The 23,783-nt window shown below is 40.9% G+C and overlaps 1 protein-coding gene across 4 annotated transcripts in view; it reads right to left on the bottom strand.

The window, feature by feature from the left end:
- The window catches only part of cdk2ap2 (cyclin-dependent kinase 2 associated protein 2), a 39,479-nt gene extending 16,582 nt beyond the window's left edge, over nt 1–22,897 (bottom strand). The window contains exons 1-4 of one of the 4 annotated variants that reach the window (XM_012966449.3): nt 22,790–22,897; nt 22,515–22,676; nt 19,645–19,744; nt 8,607–8,707 (exon numbers count right to left, since the gene is read on the bottom strand). In XM_012966449.3, coding sequence (XP_012821903.1) covers nt 8,607–8,707; nt 19,645 — 102 coding nt within the window. In that variant the 5' untranslated portion in view covers nt 19,646–19,744; nt 22,515–22,676; nt 22,790–22,897. 4 annotated transcript variants of the gene reach the window in all.
- Nucleotides 22,898–23,783: the final 886 nt, after the last annotated feature.

The following is a 23,783-nucleotide window of genomic DNA, read 5'->3' as shown; positions in this document are numbered from 1 at the left end:
TGCTGGTATTCATAAAATTATATATAGGGAAATACAATCCTATATACCACAGGTCTGTCCCCAAGATAGTAGCTAATAGTCTAAACATATATAGGACACACCTGCATAGAATATAAAAATATTGAAGGGAAGTAGCATGGTTCCTAAGGAATCACAAGTAAAAGTGCAATTGTTACAATCTAGCCACGATTAGTCCAGATAGAATGCTGAGTATGAAATAAGTTCATTTAAGCCAAAAGGGCTTATGGTGTTTAAACGGTGCATCCATCTGAGTTCTCTACGCAGAAGAAGTTTTTCACGATTGCCTCCCCGTACCAAGGGCGGGATGTGATCAATGACCATACACCTCAGACTTGCCAGTGTGTGTTTATGGGATAGAAAGTGGGCTGCTACTGGAGTGCTTGCTTCCCCTGAGGAGAGGGCTGTGCGGATCGCCGACCTATGATTGGCCATTCGATCTCTAAACGTGGTAACTGTCTTTCCAATGTACATCAGTCCACAAGGGCATTTAATAATCACAGGTTGACATGTACTTCTAAATTTAAATCGCAGGGGCAGACTTCCCAAAAAGCCGATACAGTAATTTTTAATTTAAGTCAACATGTGCTAACTCCAGGGGAAGTTTCCCTTCTTTCACGTGGCTTGTCTTTTGTACCTGTTAATAAGAAAGATCCTTTTGACTTGGAGGTTGATTTATTTAAATTTCAACGGAAATTAAAACTTAGAGATCATTTCAAGGATTCACAGGATAAGCCTGGTGAAAAATTTCGCCCTGTTAGCACGTTTGAACCCCCCAATACTGCCACGTCCATTAAGACTTTTTCTCAGATTGTACAGAGAGACTGTAACGATATATTAAAGAAACCAAAAAAGTTTTTCCATAATTTGACGAAAATAGAGAGAGATGCGATTATTTCCTTACGTAATGATAAACAGCTGATAGTGCGCCCTGCTGATAAAGGGGGCGCAGTAGTGCTATTGGATTTGGCGTACTACAGACAAGAGGTGTTGCAACAGCTCTCTAACATTCATGTATATGACAGATTACCTGGGGATCCAACTCATAAATTTAAACAAAAACTTGATATTGAACTTGAACTGGCTTTATCAGCTAATTGGATTAGCCAGGATTGTTATAATTTTCTTACTATCAAATTCCCTAAGTGTCCTGCCATATACACTCTCCCCAAGATTCATAAAAATCTATCGGCTCCCCCTGGTCATCCTATTATATCAGCCAGAGGTTCTTTATTTTCCAATGTGGCCATATTTCTGGATTCTTTTCTACAACCATTATGTGCTCGTATGCGATCATATGTAGCAGATACAGCATCTCTTTTAGAGATTTTGCGACATATTGGTCCTTTGCCAGAGAATACCCTCTTTGTTACTCTTGATGTCTGCAATTTATATACTATTATACCCTTGAATGAGGGGCTTGCTGCCTGCAAAGAAGCACTCATTGAGGGTCATAAGGGGCTTCCACCGGTTGAATTTTTATGTTCCCTATTGCGACTAGTACTTACTTGTAACTATTTTCGGTTTGGAACGGACATTTTATTTACAAAAGACTGGCACGGCGATGGGCTCCAATGTGGCCCCCTCTTACGCCAATTTATACATGAACTTTTTTGAACTTGAATTCATTTATCCGGTCTACTCGACCCAATTATTGTTATATTGTCGTTATATTGACGATATTTTTATTTTGTGGCGTGGGGACCACATTGGAGTGGAGTCATTCGTTGCCAGTCTTAATGCCCTTTCTACCCCGGTTAAATTCACTTTAAACTATGCCAAAGACACCATTGATTTTTTGGATGTTAGAATTTATCGCACATCCACAGGTGTGGGTACTACTCTATATCGTAAGGAAACTGATCGCAATACATTGCTTCATGCTCATAGTTTTCACCCTCCATCAGTGATTAAATCTATTCCTTATACACAATTTCTAAGAGTGTTTAGGATTAATACAGACTTTGCAACTGCATCACAGCAAGCTCTAGAGATGTGTAATCGTTTTATTTCAAGGGGATATACAGTTGACTTTCTTCACAAAGAGATGGAAAAGGCAATTAAAAGGATACATGATGGTTCATCTGAAACCTCACCAAACAAGATACAACATGATCGAATGACGTTCGTTACTGATTATACGCCGATGAGTCATGACATTAATAATGTATTTAAAAGACATTGGCCTATCTTACAGCTAGACTCTGGCTTACCATTTACAAAGATGTCTCCTCCAATGTGTGCGTATCGCCGGGGCCGTTCACTGAGAGATATCCTAATGGTGACTGATTTAAAGCACGAACCAGGTGGAACATGGTTAAAACCTGGTAAACCAGGATGTTTCAAGTGCGGTGGATGTATAACTTGTGGCTGTTTAATCACTGGTAACACATTTGCTCACCCCCACACTGGGAAAAAGTACCTGATTAAACACAGATTGACCTGTGTTTCAGACTATGTTATTTATTGCATTATGTGCCCGTGTGGTTTATATTATATAGGCAAGTGTGTTACATCATTTCGGATACGAATGAACAACCATAGGTCTGTGATCCGTGCTGCTTTGGCTTCTGGAAAGTCTGACATCCCCTTGGCGAGACATTTTGCACAACAAAAACATTCATTGCCCATGCTTAGGGCTATTCTTATTGATCATATCCCTGTTCTGTCACGCGGTGGAGACCGCTCTAAATTATTATTACAAAGGGAGGCCCAATGGATTCGCAGATTGGATACCATTGCTCCTCGGGGCCTTAATGAAATGTTTTCCCTCTCATGTTTTCTATGAATCTCATTATAATATCATGAACTGTGTGCAACTCATGCTCTATTTTCTAAAGAAAATTTCTTTAATGATTCTCACTCCCTTTGTCGAGATTGAGATATCTATTTCTTCCAATTGAGACTTCTGATATTTCTGTACTGGGTTGACATATGCAATTTTTAATGTTTTTAATTCCTTAAAAATCCTTTTTTGCACTAACTCACTTTACTGATTTGATCCCTATTGGGGGACATATGCTATTATCAAATCAGGTTTACTGCATGATATATATTTATATATTTTTAGATTATTTATCACGTTTTTATAGACATGATATATTCCTTATGCTTCACTATGTTTCACTATAGATTTATGCTCTCTCTTGGCCAGTCCTTATATATATTTGGATATGGTCGAGGGTAGGACATCATAATATGACACTTTAACTTGTACTAGTGGTGGGATTCATGTTTTTATGAATATAGTTATATGAATAGTGGTTTTTAATCGAGCTATTTTGCTCATTCACTTCATGCACTTACGTTGCTATGATTTCTGTTCACAGTGCAATTAATTACACAAATTGCTTAGAAGCACTGATTGGCTGATTTATGTATTTATGGCTACACCTCACTTCCCCTCCCCATCCTGATGACGATCCTATTAGGATCGAAACGCGTAGATGCGATGAGCTAACAAACAAATAAAATTTTTGTTTTACTTTTATATGCTGTGAGTGCTCTCTACACATCCATTGTTTACTTTTTGGTCAGCACCCGGCTAGTGCTCTTGAAACGGTGAGTGCCGATTTTTCTTTTGATTATATATATATATATATATATATATATATATATATATATATATATATATATATATATATATATATATATATATATATATATATATATATATATATATATATATATATATACAGGTCCTTTTCAAAAAATTAGCATATTGTGATAAAGTTCATTATTTTCTGTAATGTACTGATAAACATTAGACTTTCATATATTTTAGATTCATTACACACAACTGAAGTAGTTCAAGCCTTTTCTTGTTTTAATATTGATGATTGTGGCATACAGCTCATGAAAACCCAAAATTCCTATCTCAAAAAATTAGCATATCATGAAAAGGTTCTCTAAATGAGCTATTAACCTAATCATCTGAATCAACAAATTAACTCTAAAAACCTGCAAAAGATTCCTGAGGCTTTTAAAAACTCCCAGCCTGGTTCATTACTCAAAACCGCAATCATGGGTAAGACTGCCGACCTGACTGCTGTCCAGAAGGCCATCATTGACACCCTCAAGCAAGAGGGTAAGACACAGAAAGAAATTTCTGAACAAATAGGCTGTTCCCAGAGTGCTGTATCAAGGCACCTCAGTGGGAAGTCTGTGGGAAGGAAAAAGTGTGGCAGAAAATGCTGCACAACGAGAAGAGGTGACTGGGCCCTGAGGAAGATTGTGGAGAAGGACCGATTCCTGACCTTGGGGGACCTGCGGAAGCAGTGGACTGAGTCTGGAGTAGAAACATCCAGAGCCACCGTGTACAGGCGCGTGCAGGAAATGGGCTACAGGTGCTGCATTCCCCAGGTCAAGCCACTTTTGAACCAGAAACAGCGGCAGAAGCGCCTGACCTGGGCTACAGAGAAGCAGCACTGGACTGTTGCTCAGTGGTCCAAAGTATGTCATTCGGAAATCAAGGTGCCAGAGTCTGGAGGAAGACTGGGGAGAGGGAAATGCCAAAATGCCTGAAGTCCAGTGTCAAGTACCCACAGTCAGTGATGGTCTGGGGTGCCATGTCAGCTGCTGGTGTTGGTCCACTGTGTTTTATCAAGGGCAGGGTCAATGCAGCTAGCTATCAGGAGATTTTGGAGCACTTCATGCTTCCATCTGCTGAAAAGCTTTATGGAGATGAAGATTTCATTTTTCAGCATGACCTGGCACCTGCTCACAGTGCCAAAACCACTGGTAAATGGTTTACTGACCATGGTATTACTGTGCTCAATTGGCCTGCCAACTCTCCTGACCTGAACCCCATAGAGAATCTGTGGGATATTGTGAAGAGAAAGTTGAGAGACACAAGACCCAACACTCTGGATGAGCTTAAGGCCGCTATTGAAGCATCCTGGGCCTCCATAACACCTGAGCAGTGCCACAGGCTGATTGCCTCCATGCCACGCCACATTGAAGCAGTCATTTCTGCAAAAGGATTCCCGACCAAGTATTGAGTGCATAACTGAACATAATTATTTGAAGGTTGACTTTTTTTGTATTAAAAACACTTTTTTTTTTATTGGGCGGATGAAATATGCTAATTTTTTGAGATAGGAATTTTGGGTTTTCATGAGCTGTATGCCACAATCATCAATATTAAAACAAGAAAAGGCTTGAACTACTTCAGTTGTGTGTAATGAATCTAAAATATATGAAAGTCTAATGTTTATCAGTACATTACAGAAAATAATGAACTTTATCACAATATGCTAATTTTTTGAAAAGGACCTGTATATAGCCTTGGGTTTTGCAGCACTATGGTGCAAGAAAAGCAGATACTTCCATTTTCTAAACCAGGGATCCCAAACCTTTTTTACCCTGTGAGCAACATTCAGCTGCAAAACTTATTCGCGAGCAACACAATACATGAACAGTAGCGCAAACGCAATTTTTAATAATAATAATAATAATAATAATAATAATAATAATGAAGAAGAATATACACTATATAAAAATGTTACATAATATCAAAATATCAGTGTGAAATCTGGCATTGCATGTTTTATGCCAGTGAAAATCTGAGGTGTAGCTGATGGGAAGCAGTATGGCACACAAGAGCTCTGAGGGTACAGATGGGAAGCAGTATGGCACACTGGAGCTCTGAGGGTACAGGTGGGAAGCAGTATGGCACACTGGAGCTCTGAGGGTACAGATGGGAAGCAGTATGGCACACTGGAGCTCTGAGGGTACAGATGGGAAGCAGTATGGCACACTGGAGCTCTGAGGGTACAGATGGGAAGCAGTATGGCACACTGGAGCTCTGAGGGTATAGATGGGAGGCAGAATGGCACAGAGGCAGCAAGGATATATAGAGGAGAGAGAATGGCAGGAGCAAACAGGTAGAGGAGATGATGGAAAGGAAAATGGCACAGAGGAACAAGGAATAAAAGAAATGTAAGAGTGGAACTTTTTGGAAACATATTTCTGGTACAGTTATATAAGTGGGTGAGTAGGTGGCACAACGACGACTGGGCAGCAAGATTTGTACAAAAATGTAATGGGTGACAGAGAATGTGAAATATTAAATTTGGCACAGCAGTGGCATGGGTGAGGAGAAGGTGTCACTGGGATGGCTTCCCAAAAAATTATTGTGCTGGGGCTAGCAACAGATAAAAAAAATATTCAGTGGAGGAGCTGGAACTCAAAAGATTGTGCTGTTATAATTCACAGCTGGATTTGACAGGAGGCTCACAGGACTGATCCGGGTCTTTTCTCACCCTCCTTCCTTGCCCCCCCCCTCCCCCCTCCCCCTTACTTGCGATAGTGCCTCCTGTCAAACCCAGCAGTGAGTTATAGCAGCACAACCTTTTCTCTCTGTCCCTTCCCAGCACCTTTTTATTCCAACAATCCTTTCTCCCTAGCCCACAGCAAATAATGTATTACAAAGTCCCCAGCATGATTGTGATAGGTCCTCCTGTCATATCCAGTTACAACAGCACCATATTTTCTCTCCCTCCGTTTCCAGCCCCTGGGAACAGAAAAAGATTGTGCTGTTGTAACTGGATATAACAGGAGGCTTACCCTCCTTCCTAGCCCCCCTCTTAGGGGGGGTCCGGCAGTGAGTTATAGTAGCATGATCTTCTCTCTGCGACTCTTCCTGCCCCTGCTCACTGCTGAATATGACAGGAGGAGCGATCACAAGTGAATGAGTGGGAGGGGCTGGGTAGGGAGGGAGAGAAAAGATCTTGCTGTTGTAACATGATATGACAGGAGGACCGATCACAATCACGCTGGGAGCTGGGTCTGTAACTTTCACATACTTCCCTAGGGAGAAGGGATCGGGGGATGTTAATGGACACCTGCTGGGAGACCTACGTGAGCAACATCAAGAGTGGCTGCGAGCAACATGTTGCTCGCGAGCTACAGGTTGGGGATCCCTGTTCTAAACCTTGTGCATTTAACTTTGTGATGTTAGTCTAACATCAGAAATAGGGAAACTTTTGGAAGGGGTAATAAGGGATAGGGTACTTGAATACATTGCAGTTCACAATACTATAGGTTTGTGCCAGCATGGTTTTATGTGTAACAGATCTTGCCAGACTAATTTAGTCGCCTTTTATGAGGAGGTGAGCAGGAACCTCGATGCTGGAATGGCAGTTGATGTCATCTACTTGGACTTTGCTAAAGCGTTTCATACAGTACCTCACAGAAGGTTAATGATCAAATTGAGGAATATTGGCCTAGAACATAATATCTGTAATTGGATAGAGAACTGGCTGAAGGATAGATTACAAAGAGTGGTGGTAAATGGAACATTTTCTAATTGGACCAGTTAGGTTAGTGGAGTACCGCAGGGGTCAGTCCTTGGTCCTTTGCTTTTTAACTTGTTTATTAATGACCTGGAGGTGGGCATAGACAGTACTGTTTCTATTTTTGCTGACGACACTAAATTGTGTAAAACTATAAGTTCCATGCAGGATGCTGCAGCTTTGCAGAGCGATTTGACAAAATTAGAAAACTGGCCAGCAAACTGGAAAATGAGGTTCAATGTTGATAAGTGCAAAGTTATGCATTCTGGTAGAAATAATATAAACGCAAACTATCTACTGAATGGTAGTGTGTTGGGGGTAGCCTTAATGGAGAAGGATCTAGGGGTTTTTATAGATAACAAGTTGTCTAATTCCAGGCAGTGTCATTCTGTGGCTACTAAAGCAAATAAAGTGCTGTCTTTAAAAAAAGGCATTGACTCAAGGGATGAGAACATAATTTTGCCTCTTAATAGGTCCCTGGTAAGGCCTCACCTTGAGTATGCAGTGCAGTTTTGGGCTCCAGTCATTAAGAAGGATATTAATGAGCTGGAGAGAGTGCAGTGACGTGCAACTAAACTGGTAAAGGGGATGGAAGATTTAAACTATGAGGTTAGACTGTCGAGGTTGGGGTTGTTTTCTCTGGAAAAGAGGCCCTTGCGAGGGGACATGATTACTCTGTACAAGTACATTAGAGGGGATTATAGGCAGATGGGGGATGTTCTTTTTTCCCATAAAAACAATCAACGCACCAGAGGTCGCCCCTTTAGATTAGAGGAACGGAGCTTACATTTGAAGCAGTGCAGGTGGTTTTTCACGGTGAGTGCAGTGAGGTTGTGGAATGCCCTTCCTAGAGATGTGGTAATGGCAGATTCTGTTAATGCCTTTAAGAGGGGCCTGGATGAGTTCTTGAACAATCAGAATATCCAAGGCTATTGTGATACTAATATCTACAGTTAGTATTAGTGGTTGTATATATAGTTTATGTATGGGAGTATATAGATTGGTAGGTGTGGGTTGTGTGTGCTGGGTTTACTTGGATGGGTTGAACTTGATGGACTCTGGTCTTTTTTCAACCCTATGTAACTATGTAATGAAAAGCAACACTATAACCTTTCAAGTGCCACAGATAATAAAATTTAAAGGACTATACAGACTTATTTAACGAATGCACAGCAAACAACTCACCGTAAATGGGTGTATATGTCCCCCTTCTAAAAAAAGAATGAGAATTAAAAAAAAAAAAACAAACTTGAACTGAACTTGAAAACAAGATTATCAAGCTCTCACTCTTACCGGTATAAAGCCCATAGAAGGTGGCCCAAAATCACTAAAGATTGGACGGAAAGTTGACACAGAATGCGCTCCTGATGGGGAAGAAACTGCTGCTCCTGGCACTAAAATATAAAAAAAAAAAAAATTGGTACAGATAAGAAGTGCACCATTTTAAAACAAATATATTATATATATCTCCAGAGAGTAAACCTCGCACTACAGCCTTACTGTAGGGTGCACAATGTGTATATTGAAGTATGAATTAGAATAGCATCCATTTTATAACAAAGCATAACATATCCTTTTGTATAAGTATTACAAGCTGAGCAGAAATGGAATAAAAGATATGCAAAAACATTTGTTAGATATTAAATTGATAGCCAGGCAAAACTAGTGCTGGGCGGTATGACCAAAAATTTATATCACGGTATTTTTTTTATTATATCGATATCACGGTATTTGACGGTTTTTTTTTTTCCCCATGCATGATTAGGTGACCACCCCAAACACACCCCCCCCAACCCCAAACACCCCCCCATCCCCTTCACATAAATATAACTTACTGGCCAGGCAGCCGCAGGCACCCCCGACAGCTCAAAGAGCCTCCTGGCAATTTTTCTTACTATTTCCGGGTTGCGCGCGTGACGTCAGCGCGCACGTAACGTCAGCGCGCACAACCCGGAAATAGTAAGAAAAATTGCCAGGAGGCGCCCACACCGGTATGCCGGTAACTTAAAAATTTTTATAATTTTTTCGGTATATACCGGTATACCGCCCAGCACTAGGCAAAACTGGGTTAAAATAGGTTTAATTTATGCACTCCAGACTTGGTCATTCACACATACGTTGTAGGAAACATATGGAATGTCTTATACGTTGTTTTTTCTTGGAAGGATTTCAATTAACTTATTTCCACAGGTTAAAGATACTTTAAGGCAGTGCTGTCCAACTTCTGTGGTAGCGAGGGCCGGAATTTTTCTGGCCTACATGGTGGAGGGCCGATAATGGAAGCCAGTTTTGACCACTCGCCTTTTTTAAGCCACACCCATGTTATCACAAGAGCTTTTAAGACCATACCCACACTAATGGCGGCAGCAAAATCCCAAATGGTTGGTGCTCACTGTAGGCATATCACCTTTCATTTGTATGTGAAAGAATTATATTATGTCATATTAAGACAAACCCTTAAAGGACAATGAAAAGGTTAATATACAGTGACTTGCAAAAGTATTCGGCCCCCTTGAACTTTTCCACATTTTGTCACATTACAGCCACAAACATGAATCAATTTTATTGGAATTCCACGTGAAAGACCAATACAAAGTGGTGTACACATGAGAAGTGGAACGAAAATCATACATGATTCCTAACATTTTTTACAAATAAATAACTGCAAAGTGGGGTGTGCGTAATTATTCAGCCCCCTGAGTCAATACTTTGTAGAACCACCTTTTGCCGCAATTACAGCTGCCAGTCTTTTAGGGTATGTCTCTTTCAGATTTGCACATCTAGAGATTGAAATCCTTGCCCATTCTTCTTTGCAAAACAGCTACAGCTCAGTCAGATTAGATGGACAAAACGCTGTGAACAGCAGTTTTCAGATCTTGCCACAGATTCTCGATTGGATTTAGATCTGGACTTTGACTGGGCCATTCTAACACATGGATATGTTTTGTTTTAAACCATTCCATTGTTGCCCTGGCTTTATGTTTAGGGTCATTGTCCTGCTGGAAGGTGAACCTCCGCCCCAGTCTCAAGTCTTTTGCAGACTCCAAGAGGTTTTCTTCCAAGATTGCCCTGTATTTGGCTCCATCCATCTTCCCATCAACTCTGACCAGCTTCCCTGTCCCTGCTAAGGAGAAGCACCCCCAGAGCATGATGCTGCCACCACCATATTTGACAGTGGGGATGGTGTGTTCAGAGTGATGTGCAGTGTTAGTTTTCCGCCACACATAGCGTTTTGCATTTTGGCCAAAAAGTTCCATTTTGGTCTCATCTGACCAGAGCACCTTCTTCCACATGTTTGCTGTGTCCCCCACATGGCTTGTGGCAAACTGCAAAAGGGACTTCTTATGGTTTTCTGTTAACAATGGCTTTCTTCTTGCCACTCTTCCATAAAGGCCAACTTTGTGCAGTGCACGACTAATAGTTGTCCTATGGACAAATTCCCCCACCTGAGCTGTAGATCTCTGCAGCTCCTCCAGAGTCACCATGGGCCTCTTGGCTGCATTTCTGATCAGCGCTCTCCTTGTTCGGCCTGTGAGTTTAAGTGGACGGCCTTGTCTTGGTAGGTTTACAGTTGTGCCATACTCCTTCCATTTCTGAATGATCGCTTGAACAGCGTTACGTGGGATGTTCAAGGCTTTGGAAATCTTTTTGTAGCCTAAGCCTGCTTTAAATTTCTCAACTTTATCCCTGACCTGTCTGGTGTGTTCTTTGGACTTCATGGTGTTGTTGCTCCCAATATTCTCTTAGACAACCTATGAGGCCGTCACAGAGCAGCTGTATTTGTACTGACATTAGATTACACACAGGTGCACTCTATTTAGTCATTAGCACTCATCAGGCAATGTCTATGGGCAACTGACTGCACTCAGACCAAAGGGGGCTGAATAATTACGCACACCCCACTTTGCAGTTATTTATTTGTAAAAAATGTTTGGAATCATGTATGATTTTCGTTCCACTTCTCACGTGTACACCACTTTGTATTGGTCTTTCACGTGGAATTCCAATAAAATTGATGCATGTTTGTGGCTGTAATGTGACAAAATGTGGAAGGCCGAATACTTTTGCAAGCCACTGTAAATTAAAAGTCTAAAGGCATTCTTTTTAAGTACTTACTGCATATCTAAATTCCCGGATCCCTGCTTGCTTTTCTGAGATATGGTGCTGGCAGCCTACAGCAGTGTGAAGACTACAGTGACATCACTGAAATATCTCTGTCCTTCCTGTAGGCAGCGGCAGCCTTCCTATTCTCTGAGCATGTGTGTAACTTGATCCTTTCTGCTGTTCTGAGCTACACATGCCCACCAGCCAATCAGAAGCGGATCTGGCAGAGGGGAGGGGGGGGAGGGAATGAAACATATGTCCAGTATGAAGCAAGGAGGAAAAGGAAGGGAGAATACCTTTTTCGAGATGGCTGCCTGTTCTAGAAAATTTGAAGTGTGACTGAGTAAATATTTGATTAGGTGAGCCAAAAGTGTTTTTACTTAACAATAGGAGGACTATTGGGCAGTATGCTTTTTAAATTTTGACTTGCATTCTTCTTTAAATACATAAGCCTTCTCTTCTCCTGTGGATAGCACAGCAACCGTCAGTACATAAGAACACACCTTAGGTACTGTCAGGGAGACGCCACTGCGAGAGACGCGCCTGACACCGGGACGGGGTACAAGGGGGTTACACACAGTCACCTTTCACCCAGGTTAGACTAACATCAAGCACCCCCAAATACACCTCTGCCCCAAATAACTATTCGCTGCCACCATCTATCATTAACAGGCGATAGAAACCCAATTACTGAAATATATAGCACGCAAACTTTCTTACTGCTGTGAGGTATAGTTCTACTACTTCCACACACACACCAACAGCCACGGTTAATTTACATATACACTGTCCTACTGACAGTCCACTAACTAATAGCATACACACCACCAAACAATTAGTACACTTCTAGGCCTGAGCAGTCATACAAGGCACATGGGAATTGATATAGAGCCGAAGGACATAACCTATTAAATTTTATATTTAATATTACAAAAGTAAACAGTGCATTAAAAGAATATCACAAAAGAGACATGTACAAACAGTAAATAAAATAAAAGGGGATAAAAACACAAAGAAACTCTAAGTACGTTACCAGGAACTTTGTGCCCTCCTGAGGCCGGAAGTTAGGAACAGTGAACCCACAATCCAAGAACATGGATGCCCCACAATATGAGTTAACTGGCACCTGGGTTTGTGCCCTTTTTATCCTACTGTTGGGCCCCTCCCTCATTACTGTATTCATGAGGAAGGAGTGCCCAGGGGTGTGCCACAGGACCTCCCCCTGTAGAGAGCTGTACTTCTCCTGCCAGTTTATTTTCATATAATATTGGTACTTGCCAGTACTCAATATCATTATGAAAGTAGGGAATTGTTTTAACCCACATGGGGGTGATCAAAATAATACCAAACATGAGGGGGGGTCTCATATCCCAGTTCCCCAGAACCCATCCCTGCTCAGAGAGGGTATAGGCTGCCCCTTTTTGGTATCCTTGGGAAGCCTGGGACCCCCTCATAAATCCTATGTGAGTTATGACCATGTGGTCCCTAAAGCAGCGAAGATATGGATCCGTTTCTATAATCCATATTTTCTGATCGCTGCATCCCCCCTGCTGCCCTGAGTCCTCAGTTGGCCTCTTTGATCATAGATCAAAGAAAGCAATAGCCCCAGGTTTCCCGCCCACCAAATGGCTGGATACGGCCAGTCTCACAAGGGGCTGTATTTGTCACCTCCCAGCAGTCCCTGGAGACTAGATAGTGTTTAATTAGAGGGGTCTGGTGGACAAAGCAAAAGGTTGGCAGATATAACAATTTTTCCATGCCAGGGCCATGGTGCCTGGCATGACAGGTACCATATAATGACTATTTCCAAATGCTAACAAACTCCCAGAACAAACCTCTGCCAGTTTCACCTCCCACGGGCAGCATAGTGCAGGCAGAGTATGGCACACACAGGCAGGGTAGGGCAGGCAGAATATGACACACACTGGCGGGGTAGGGCAGACAGATTATGGCACACACAGGCAGCATAGGGCAGGCAGAGTATGGCACACACTGGAAGCCCTACAGTCTGAGGTGTGAACAGGAGAAGAATGGGGGGTTTACAGTATGAGCTGTGAACAATGCAGGGTTGAAAAATGCAGGGATTAAAGGGTTTGAACAGTACAGGGGATTACAGCCTGAATCTGAGGTGTGAGCAATGACGGGGCAGTTAATCTCAGTACTGATACCATTTAAATCTTACACAAAGGTAAGCAGTCACAGCAGCCAGACAGGTGGAGTGCCACACAGATGCAACCCCCCAGTTGGACAGCCCTGCTTTAAGGGATTCTGTCATGATTTTTATGGTGTATTCCTAATTTGCACTGTTTACATAGCAAATAATTCACTCAAACTTTTAAAATGTAATTTTTGAACAAATGTATTTTTATTAGTTATAATATTGGTGTGTAGGCAGCCATCACATTGCATTGTGCATGAGTCTGAGCTTTCAGAAGGAGCCATCACTACACAATAGAACTGCTTTTAGATAAGCTACTGTTTTTCCTGCTCTATATACTTTTAATAGGGCCGAAGTAGTATATATAGCAAAACAGGTTTTCTCTTGCCTACCACTAGATGGGGCATTAATTAATGCAAGCGATTAATGTTTTTTTTCATCTCTAAATTTCATCTTCTCCAGCCCACAGGAAACCTGTTTTTAGGAAGGGTTAGGGAGTCTGGGGTGTCAGAAATAATTGCCTCTCGTATTTAATGTATTTGGGGCGGAGTTTCCCCACTGCTTTTCACCGTATTTAATGTATTTGTGATGCCTCTGCCCTCTGTCTCTCACTCTATTCAGTGTATTTTTCTAATTGGCTTCTGGGTTGAAAAAGGAGGAGTGATATCACTCCAACTTTTAGTACAGCAAAAAAAGAGTAACTGATGTTTATCAAAGCAAAAGTCACATGGCTGTGGCATCCTGAGAAATTAAGAATATGGCTAGCTAAATGTGAAATTTAAGAAATATAAACAAATAAAAAATCTGTTTGCACTTTTTAAAAACGTGTTTCAATGCTAGAGAAGCACTATTAACTGATGCGTTTTAGGAGGAAAAAAAATGTTTTCCTATGACAGTACTCCTTTAAAAATATTACCTGGGTGTTATTGGTTGACTATAGGATGAAAATGAACAGAGATACCTACCATAATTCTAACACTAATTCTGGTAGAGATGCATCTTCTTGACTATGGTTTTGTTACTTATTGAGCTAAAAAAAAAGTACAGGTATAGGACCCATTATCCAGAATGCTCGGGACCAAGGGTATTCCGGATAAGGGGTCTTTCCGTAATTTGGGTCTCCATACCATAAGCCTACTAAAAAATCAATGAACCATTAATTAAACCCAAAAGGATTATTTTCCATCCAATAAGGATTATTTATATCTTAGTTGGGATCAACTACAAGATTTTTTTTTATTATTACAGAGAAAAAGGAAATCAGTTTTAAAATTCTGAATTATTTGATTAAAATGGAGTCTATGGGAGACAGGCTTTCTGTAATTCGGAACTTTCTGGATAATGGGTTTCCAGATAAGGGATCCCATACCTGTACCTTCATTTTTTTTTTTTTCTGGTTTTTCAAATCAACTGCCAGTGGATGCATAACCCCCCCTGCACTATGAACTGCTCCTTATCTGCCTCCCAGTGCTCCTGTTAGCAGAAAACTGCAAAGGCCCCTGTGTGCATTTTTTTCCCCACCTGTTATTGCACCCCGTGTGCATGCGCATTAAAGTGAAAAGGCTTTAGACTAAATTCTACTACATACTGTATAACATGACCTGGATGAATGGAAATCCTTACAGGCAACAATTTGTGTATTACCATTGGATTTATTGAAAACCTAATCTATAATCTGCTATGTAGACCCGTACCTTTACCTAGTTTTCAACTTGGATGGCTGCCCCTGTGGCAACACACCACTCCAAAATATTAAGAACAGAAGTAGTACATGATGCATTTTGTATTATTAACACCTTTTTCTAAAGGTGAACTATACTACAGCGAGAAAATTATATCACTTCCAGTTTCCAAGCATGTAATATGATGAAGAATAGATCCAGATGAAGAGCTGGTTCTTCAATTAGAAAGCCTGTTAATTTGCTGAAACATGTTGAGATGGAGAAAGTCTGCCCAGGTGTTTAACTGCCCTGTTATGTATCTACCTGTATTCACCTTAAAGGAGATGTCAACCCTAATTTTAATTTCACTTCTAATGGATAGGGCACCTAACCCCCACTTAAACCGCATAAGTGCTGCTCCCTCAATCTCCTCCTACAGCCTGCATCACCGCATTCTTTTCTGCTCCGTTTTGCGCGTCACCCAGCGGCCATTTTGCCGGGTGACTACATTGAGAGCGCGCGCCTGACCTCTTCAAGGATTTTTTTTTTCAAGCTTCTGCTTTTTTAAACAAAGCTGTACAGACAGCTTTTTCCTTAAAATGAAACTGTTAGGGCATTAAACAACAATAAAATTAAACAGGACTGAAGTGTACATTGCTTAAGTATTTCAGCAAACATTGTTTAAGCTTGCAAGACTCGCTTAGAAAATGCCTGCAGATCAGATTCGCAGTGAAAAGGTTAAACTTTCCTGCCTGCAGTCAGAAGAACGTGTTCCAAGAGAGGGAGCAGAGAGCTCTTGTTTACAAAGGCAGAGTTAGTATAGCAACTGCCTATGCGATCGGCTCATTGGAGGATTGACTGTGGGCGTGGTTAAAGAGTTCAATCGTCTGCTGTGTAGAGAAGAGATTCATCTCAAGTGAGCATGCTCATTAAAACGGCTTGGAACTGGGCATGTGCACCACGCCAGGCAGACGAGATTCTGAAGGGAGGGGAGAGGGAGTTATCCAGCTCTGCAGTGAGAGAAACTCCAAGAAATCACTGTAGCTTCAGTGCTTGCTTCTGAGGGACAGGGAGTGGCAGGTATTTAAACAGTGCTGTGAGGCTTTTCTCTGCGAAAATTTTTGGTTGGGGGGTTGACATGTCCTTTAAAAGGCACATTAAAATAAACTTTATCGCCTCCCCAATCTGGTCCAGTATCCACACAATCCCCAGCGGCTCAGTGATAAACCCTCTTATTTAAAAAAGGTCCATCACTTGTATGAAAAATATGTTCATGAGGGTGCCAAATAAGGAATGTGACTGGCTATTTGGCAGCTCTTATGTGGACTGGTAGCCTAAATGAGGCTCAGTTTGGCAGAACAACTGGTTTTAATGCAAGCAAAACTTGCCTCCAAAGCACCTTTGAGGCCAGTGGGAGCAACATCCAAGGGTTTGGGGGCAACATTTTGCTCACAAACCACTGGTTGGGGATCAGTGCTCTAGGGAAGGTGCCTATGACTATGTATCTTTTGTATACGAAACGCGTCAGGACTTTTTTGTTGTAAACATCTCTACAATAAAGACAAGTTTTAGTGGACCAAGGAGTGCATGCCATTTCTCTTCAAACTGATGTCTCTAGGAAAGGGCTGTCCAACTGGAGGCCCGTAGCCCCCCGTCTAGCTACTGTGACTGCTTATCTGTGTTTAAGCTTTTAATGGTATCAGTACTTAGATTAACTGGCCCCCTGCATGGTTCACACCTCAGATTCAGGCTGTAAAGGCTCTGGTACACGGGGAGATTAGTCGCCCGCGGCAAAACTCCCTGCTCGCGGGCGACTAACCTCCCCGTGTACCAGAGCCCTTAACCCGTATTGTTTAAACATGTAAACCCCTGTACTGTTCACACCTTTTAATTGTTCAAACCTCAGGCCATACACACAGGCAGCATAGGGCAGGCAGAGTGTTTCATACTCTGGCTTTCCTAAGCTACCTGCGTGTGCCATCCTCTGGCTGCCCTATGCTGCCTATGTGCCTTACTCTGCCTTCCCTGTGCTGCCTGTGGGAGGTGAACCTTGCAGGGGTTTGTTCTGGAAGTTTGTTAGTATTTGGAAATAGTCATTATATGGTCCCTAAGGTGTAAATTATATGATGGGGTTGCTGTCCTAGCCACAGGGGAGGAGTCATATGGATTTAAGGGTGTGTCTTAATATGACATAATATAATTCTTTCACATATGAATGAAGGATGATATCCCTACACAAGGGGTGCCCCGACTTTGTCACCCTGTGATCTTTGGGTTTTTGCTGTGCTACCACTATTAATGTGGGTATGGTCTTGAAAGCTTTTGTGATAACATGAGTGTGGTTTGAAGTGGGTGCAGTTTTAAAAATAGGTTGAGTGGTCAAAACTGGTTCTTTTATCAGCCCAGCACCATGTAGGCCAGAAAAATTCTAATTTGGTCGACTTATGAGGAGGTCAGCAGGAACCTCGATGCTGGAATGACAGTTGATGTCATCTACTTGGACTTTGATAAAGCCTTGGATACAGTACCTCACAGAAAGTTAATGATTAAACTGAGGAATATTGGCCTAGAACATAATATTTGTAATTGCATAGAGAACTGGCTGAAGGATAGATCACAAAGAGTGGTGGTAAATGGAACATTTTCTAATTGGACCAGTGTAGTTAGTGGAGTAACTGCAGGGTCAGTCATTGGTCCTTTGCTTTTTAACTTATTTATTAACAACCTGGAGATGGGCATAGAGAGTACTATGTTTCTATTTTTGCTGATGACACTAAATTGTTCCATGCAGGATGCTGCCACTTTGCAGAGCGATTTGAAGTTGGAAAACTAGGCAGCAAACTGGAAAATGAGGTTCAATGTGGACAAGTGCAAAGTTATGCACTTTGGTAGAAATAATATAAACGTGAACCATCTAAAGCAAATAAAGTGCTATCTTGTATAAAAACGGGCATTGACTCGAGATGAAAACATAAAATTTTGCCTCTTTATAGGTCCCTGGGTAAGGCCTCACCTTGAGTATGCAGTGCAGTTTTGGGCTCCAGTCCTTAAAGTGATACTAACAGCAAAATAATTATTTTCAATAAATGATTCTACCTCCAAACATACCTATAACTTATGTGGACCGTTTTTTCCAGAAAGCCCTTGTTGTCTAAATAAACACTTCCTAAGATCCTGGACCAAACAGTCTGACAAACCCAACTGTGTTTTCTAAGCCTGTCAGTCAAAGCAGGAGCAGGCTGACGTCAGTGACTGAAAGGATCCTCCCGTTTCCTTTTCCCTTACAACAGCAGACAGGCTTGATTTCCTTCCCCCTCTTACACACACCAACACAGAGCTTTATCCCTCCCATCCCCTGGCACAGAGCAGTAGATAACAGCAGCTTCAGCTTTCCCTGCCTGCATCTCCCCCTTCCCTCCCATTACACACAGGCACACACCGGAGCCTGGAAGAGGAGAGCAAACATGGCTGCCCTGTGGACCTGTCATTGATTCCATGATAATGGTAAAGTGAAAAAACTTTGCAGCTTGTTTTATAAAGAAATTAAAAGTTGATACCAATGTAAACATGAGGGCAGATGCAAGAAAATTTTGTTTATTGGCTGTCAGTATCACTTTAAGAAGGATATTAATGAGCTGGAGCGAGTGCAGAGACGTGCAACTAAACTGGTAAAGACGATGGAAGATTTAAGCTATGGAGGTTAGACTGTTGAGGATGGGGTTGACAATGAAAGGTTAATATAAATTAAAAGTAAGTCTAAAGGCATTCTTTTTAAGTACTTACTGCATATCTAAATTCCCAGATCCCTGCTTGCTTCTCTGAGATATGGTGCTGGCAGCCTACAGCAGTGTGAAGACTCCAGTGAAATCACTGAAATCTCTCTTCCCTTCCTGTAGGCTGCCAGCGGCAGCCTTCCTATTCTCTGAGCATGTGTGTAACTTGATCCTGTCTCCTGTTCTGAGCTACACATGCCCACCAGCCAATCAGAAGCAGATCTGCCACAGGGGAGGTGAGGCGAAGGGGGGGAGGGAATGAAACACATGTGCAGTATGAAGCAAGGAGGGAAAGGATGGGAGGGAGAATACCTTTTTATAGAGATGGCTGCCTGTTCTAGAAAATGTGAAGTGTGACTGAGTAAATATTTGATTAGGTGAGCCAAGAGTGTGGCAATTTTACTTGTGGATCTCGCAGCGTTTGATAATGTTAATCATTCACTTCAGCTCTACGCGGCAGGGACCTCCATCCTCTTGTCTTTGACTCTTAACTTATTGCAACTGTATTTATCTGTATTTATGGTTATACTTTGTATTCATCTATTAGCTTAATAATCCCGTTTGTATTAATGTATTCTACTGTACAGCGCTGCGTACATAAGTAGCGCTTTATAAATAAAGATATACATACATACTTCTTTTAAAACATCTTCAAATGCTTGGTATCAGCAGTTCTGCTTTATCATGGTTGGCATCCTCTCTCTCTATGCACACTTTTAGAGTAACAGTCTCCACCTGTTGAAGTGCAATAGCAATGTTTTAGATCAACACCAGTCTTTTTAAGCTACTGGTAACAGCTCATATCCGTATATTTTTATAGTGTGATCTCTATTGGTAAAAAATCTTATTACAAACTAAATAATCATACTACTAACCATTGTGAAACAACAAGTACAGATACAAATATTTCCTTTCAAACCACATAGCCACCATTTGTTACATTTTAAACTTTTTCACTAACACCAATAGTCCATCCTTAAAAGAAGCAACCTGCAACAAAAAGATAAATAAAACCCCAATTGAAAGCAAAAAAAAAAGGTAAAACCTATTATTTATTTCTCTCATTAAATCGCTGACAAATCTTACTTAAATCATATTCTTTTTCGAGGCCATGGGGCATTAACATCTCCAACCTAGGTATCCTTCTTGCTTCTTTTTCCAGTAAAATTCTCATTCTATTTTTTTTGGGGGGGGGGGGGCATTATCAATGATCAGGAATTTTAACTGTTGCACCTCATGGCCTGTAGTGAGAAAATAAGAGACAGCTTGATTTTTTTTAGTATTAATAGATAGAGAATTTTACTGAATAAAGAAGCAAGATGGATACGTAGTTTGGAGACATTAATGCCCCATGACCTCAATAGAGAATTTGATATAAAGGAGAAGGAAAGGCTAATAAAGAGTTCATCTCAAGATGCAGGTATATCTTCAGTTCTCTCAATAGTGCCCTTAGGTCTCCCCATATTTCTCCGGTTCAGATGATCAGAAGCCTCATAGGAAAAAAAAAAAAAACAACTCCGAGCTCTGTAAAGAAAGTTTCCATAATGCCTCGCTCCTGCACCAAGACCAAGACACTGTACATGATCAGTTTGTAAGACTATGAGGAATCTTCCTGCTGATTGGCTCAGATCACACATTCCTAAGAAGGGGAAGGAGTTCTTAGCATTCTTGAGGGGGGGGGGGAGCAGGAAAGGGGGAGAGAGCTGCCTGTCTCTGGCAGAGAAAAACAAGGAGACAACAAATCCTGTTTCTTTTGACAGAGAACTCAATGCAGCGTTTCTGTGAGTGCTTATGGCTGTATTTACATAGATCTTTCTGATAAAGCTTACTTAGTTTTTACCTTTCCTTCTCCTTTAAGATTTATCTGTGATTTAATGAGAAAAATAAATTATGGGTTTTAAATTTTTGCTTTTAATTGGGGTTTTATGTATCTGTTTTTGTTGCAGGTTGCTTATTTTAAGGATGATGGGGATGGCTTAATGCACAAAAAGCCTCTGAAAGTAAAAATGTTTAAAATATAACAAATGGTAGTTATGTAGTTTGAAATGGAAATATTTCACAATGAATGGTTTGTAATTTACCAATTTTACCAATAGTCACTGTATCACACTATAAAAATGTACGGATATTAGCTGTTTCAGTAGCTTGATAAAACACCAGTGTTGGTCTGAAACATTGCTGTGGGTCAGAACCCTTTTTTCAATAAGGGCTTTTAAGGAGATATTGCAGTGGTGGTGCAGTCTATTACAAGGATGCTAAAATATAAATACATACATACAAGTCCTATTCACTGAACTCAAGTTAAACAAGGAGGTACACTGCCTCTTTAAATGCCAATCACAAGCAAATGCAGGTGGACTTGTCAGACAATTGTTGATAGGGCGGCTCAATTTCTTTGATTTTAGGCCAGATAAATACCCATCTCGATCGGGCAGGTTTAATTTTTCAGTTGGATCAGGGACTGGATCGGCTCGCTGATGCAGTCCCTGAACCAATGGCACCTATGCCCGCCATAGGTGGGCATATCAGAAGATCCACTTGCTTAACAACCTTGCAAAATTAGCAGATCTTACAGTGTATGGACACCTTAAAGGACATGGACTTAATCCCTAAAATTCAGACCAATTCGGCAACGTATCTGCCTGCATCGGTTCATTGATGAAGTCCTCGCCCTGATGGCCTGTATCCTGCTGTTGATCAAATCGTTTGGCCACCTTAGTTGGGCATATCAGTGAAAAAACTGCTTGGATTTTATAATGTATATAAATTATAAATATTATAAAAAATAAATGTATATATATTTTATAATGTATCTTAAAGATAAATCTTAACACTAATAAAACAGTTAAATGCAATAGATTTTTAAAGCTGAAGTAAAATTGAGAAATCCAACCAAGCAACAATAAGTAAATGCTGGCAAAGCCTAAAAGTATGCTTGATATTCTAGAGATTCAGCAGATACAATTGAATTAAAGCAAACAAAAGTCTTGCAGCATTAGAAAAATGGCACACACAGCAATTCTAAGTACAAATTAGAAATAGTCCTTACCCTCAGTGCTGCCACAATCAATTTACCAGTTAGTAAGCAGCGCTAACAGGTAATAATATATTAAAAAATAAATTGTTATATCCTTTTTTGATATACATAGCAATTTCAGGCTTTATTCAGCCAAACTTGTAGTACTGTAAAATGCAAATGTAGAGATCTAAAAGTTGCACACAGGTAATATCTTAAAAATTACTTTCACTGCATTTTCATGTTATTACAACAGTGTACGCAAGTAAACTGTCTCAGACACAGCAATTTCCTTTTATGTGGACATCAACGTATTTTCAGGTGCTGTGTCATTGCCCTTGGGGGTCTGGTGACTATCCCTGCAACACCTACAGGTCCCGACAATTGCCACAGAGCGCCAAAATACCAATAATCTGTAGTCGTGCCATTTACCTTTAAAGAAAACTTTAAAAAAAAAATGTTATAAACCAACCTATATTACTCTGTTACCTGGAGTGCCAGGGGCACTATTACTCCCAGAAGGCGCAGGGGCGATGGGCTTATACGACATGCTTTAACTACTACGCTCACCCTTCGACTTTAGACACCTTACTACCGAGACGTGCCTCTTCCGCAAGGCCGGATTACCCACTAGGCGACCTAGTAAAAAAACTGTCAAAAACCAGTAAATTAACGAACGGAGCCCGGATGTGATGTATCATTTTTTAAAGAAGATAGAAATCCTCAGGCCCTTGGGCTCAAATTCTGCTGACAAAGCAACCTACCATTCGCTTGCTTTGCCTCTGCGTCCTGCGGGGTACTACATCCTGTATTCAAGGACCATATACGTAGGTACGTGCGTCTGACGGAGTGGATGCGGAAGGGGTGAACAATTGCACGCACAGAGTCTGTAGGCGCGACATAAAACTGGTTGCGTCGTCTGCTGTTGGCTTGTGTATGGGGTTCAACACGTTACTGCAGTATTTGTTGGATGAGTTTAAAAAGGGCGATGTTGGGAAGCTAGTCAAAAGTGCTTTGGGTACATAGTAATTTAGTTAGCTGTAAGAGAGAAATTAATAACAATTCGTTTGTTGAATAAATAGTAGCTGCTCCAATGTTTCTGTTTTGTGGTCTTTTTTGTTTGCCACAAGAAATTTTTTACTCCCAAGCATGTTGGTGTAGTTGTTCTCCAGAACCCTTATATCGATGCAAAGATAAGTGTTTAAAAGAAAAACAATATATAGTTTAGTATATTTTATTAACTGACTCCTGATCATATATTTAAATTGTTCATTTAGTTATAAAATGAAGTGCAAAGTGTATATGAGTGAACAGTTTCAACTTTAAAAATGAAAATGCAAATACAGGTATGGCATACCTCCCAAATATTCCGATTTTCGAGGGACAGTCCCTTTTGACAGCTTAACCCGCAGTCCTGAATTCTTACTGGAAAAGTCCTTCATTTCCCTTTGATCTCCTGCACTGAAGCTAAAAAAGATACAAATTTAATTAAGTGTGCTTTTGGCAGAGAGTAGGTCTCTTGGGGGATCTGAGATTTGCAGCTTAAAAGACAATTTTAGCTTTTTCAACAAAACTAATAACACATAAAACAGGACCCCAAAACCTCCAGAAATGTGTTCAACCTTTAAATAACCTGCCAAATTAGTCAAATGGTAGTGGTATTTAGGGGGTGTGGTTTCAAAAATGGGCATAGTCAAAAAAATTTGCCCCTCTTTCTGTTTTCAAAATGTTGAGAGGTATGGTATGGGACCTATTATC

The sequence above is a fragment of the Xenopus tropicalis genome, chromosome 7 (assembly GCF_000004195.4).
Source record: "Xenopus tropicalis strain Nigerian chromosome 7, UCB_Xtro_10.0, whole genome shotgun sequence".
Taxonomy (NCBI): Eukaryota; Metazoa; Chordata; class Amphibia; order Anura; family Pipidae; genus Xenopus; species Xenopus tropicalis.
This window is presented reverse-complemented; position numbering and strand designations above follow the sequence as displayed.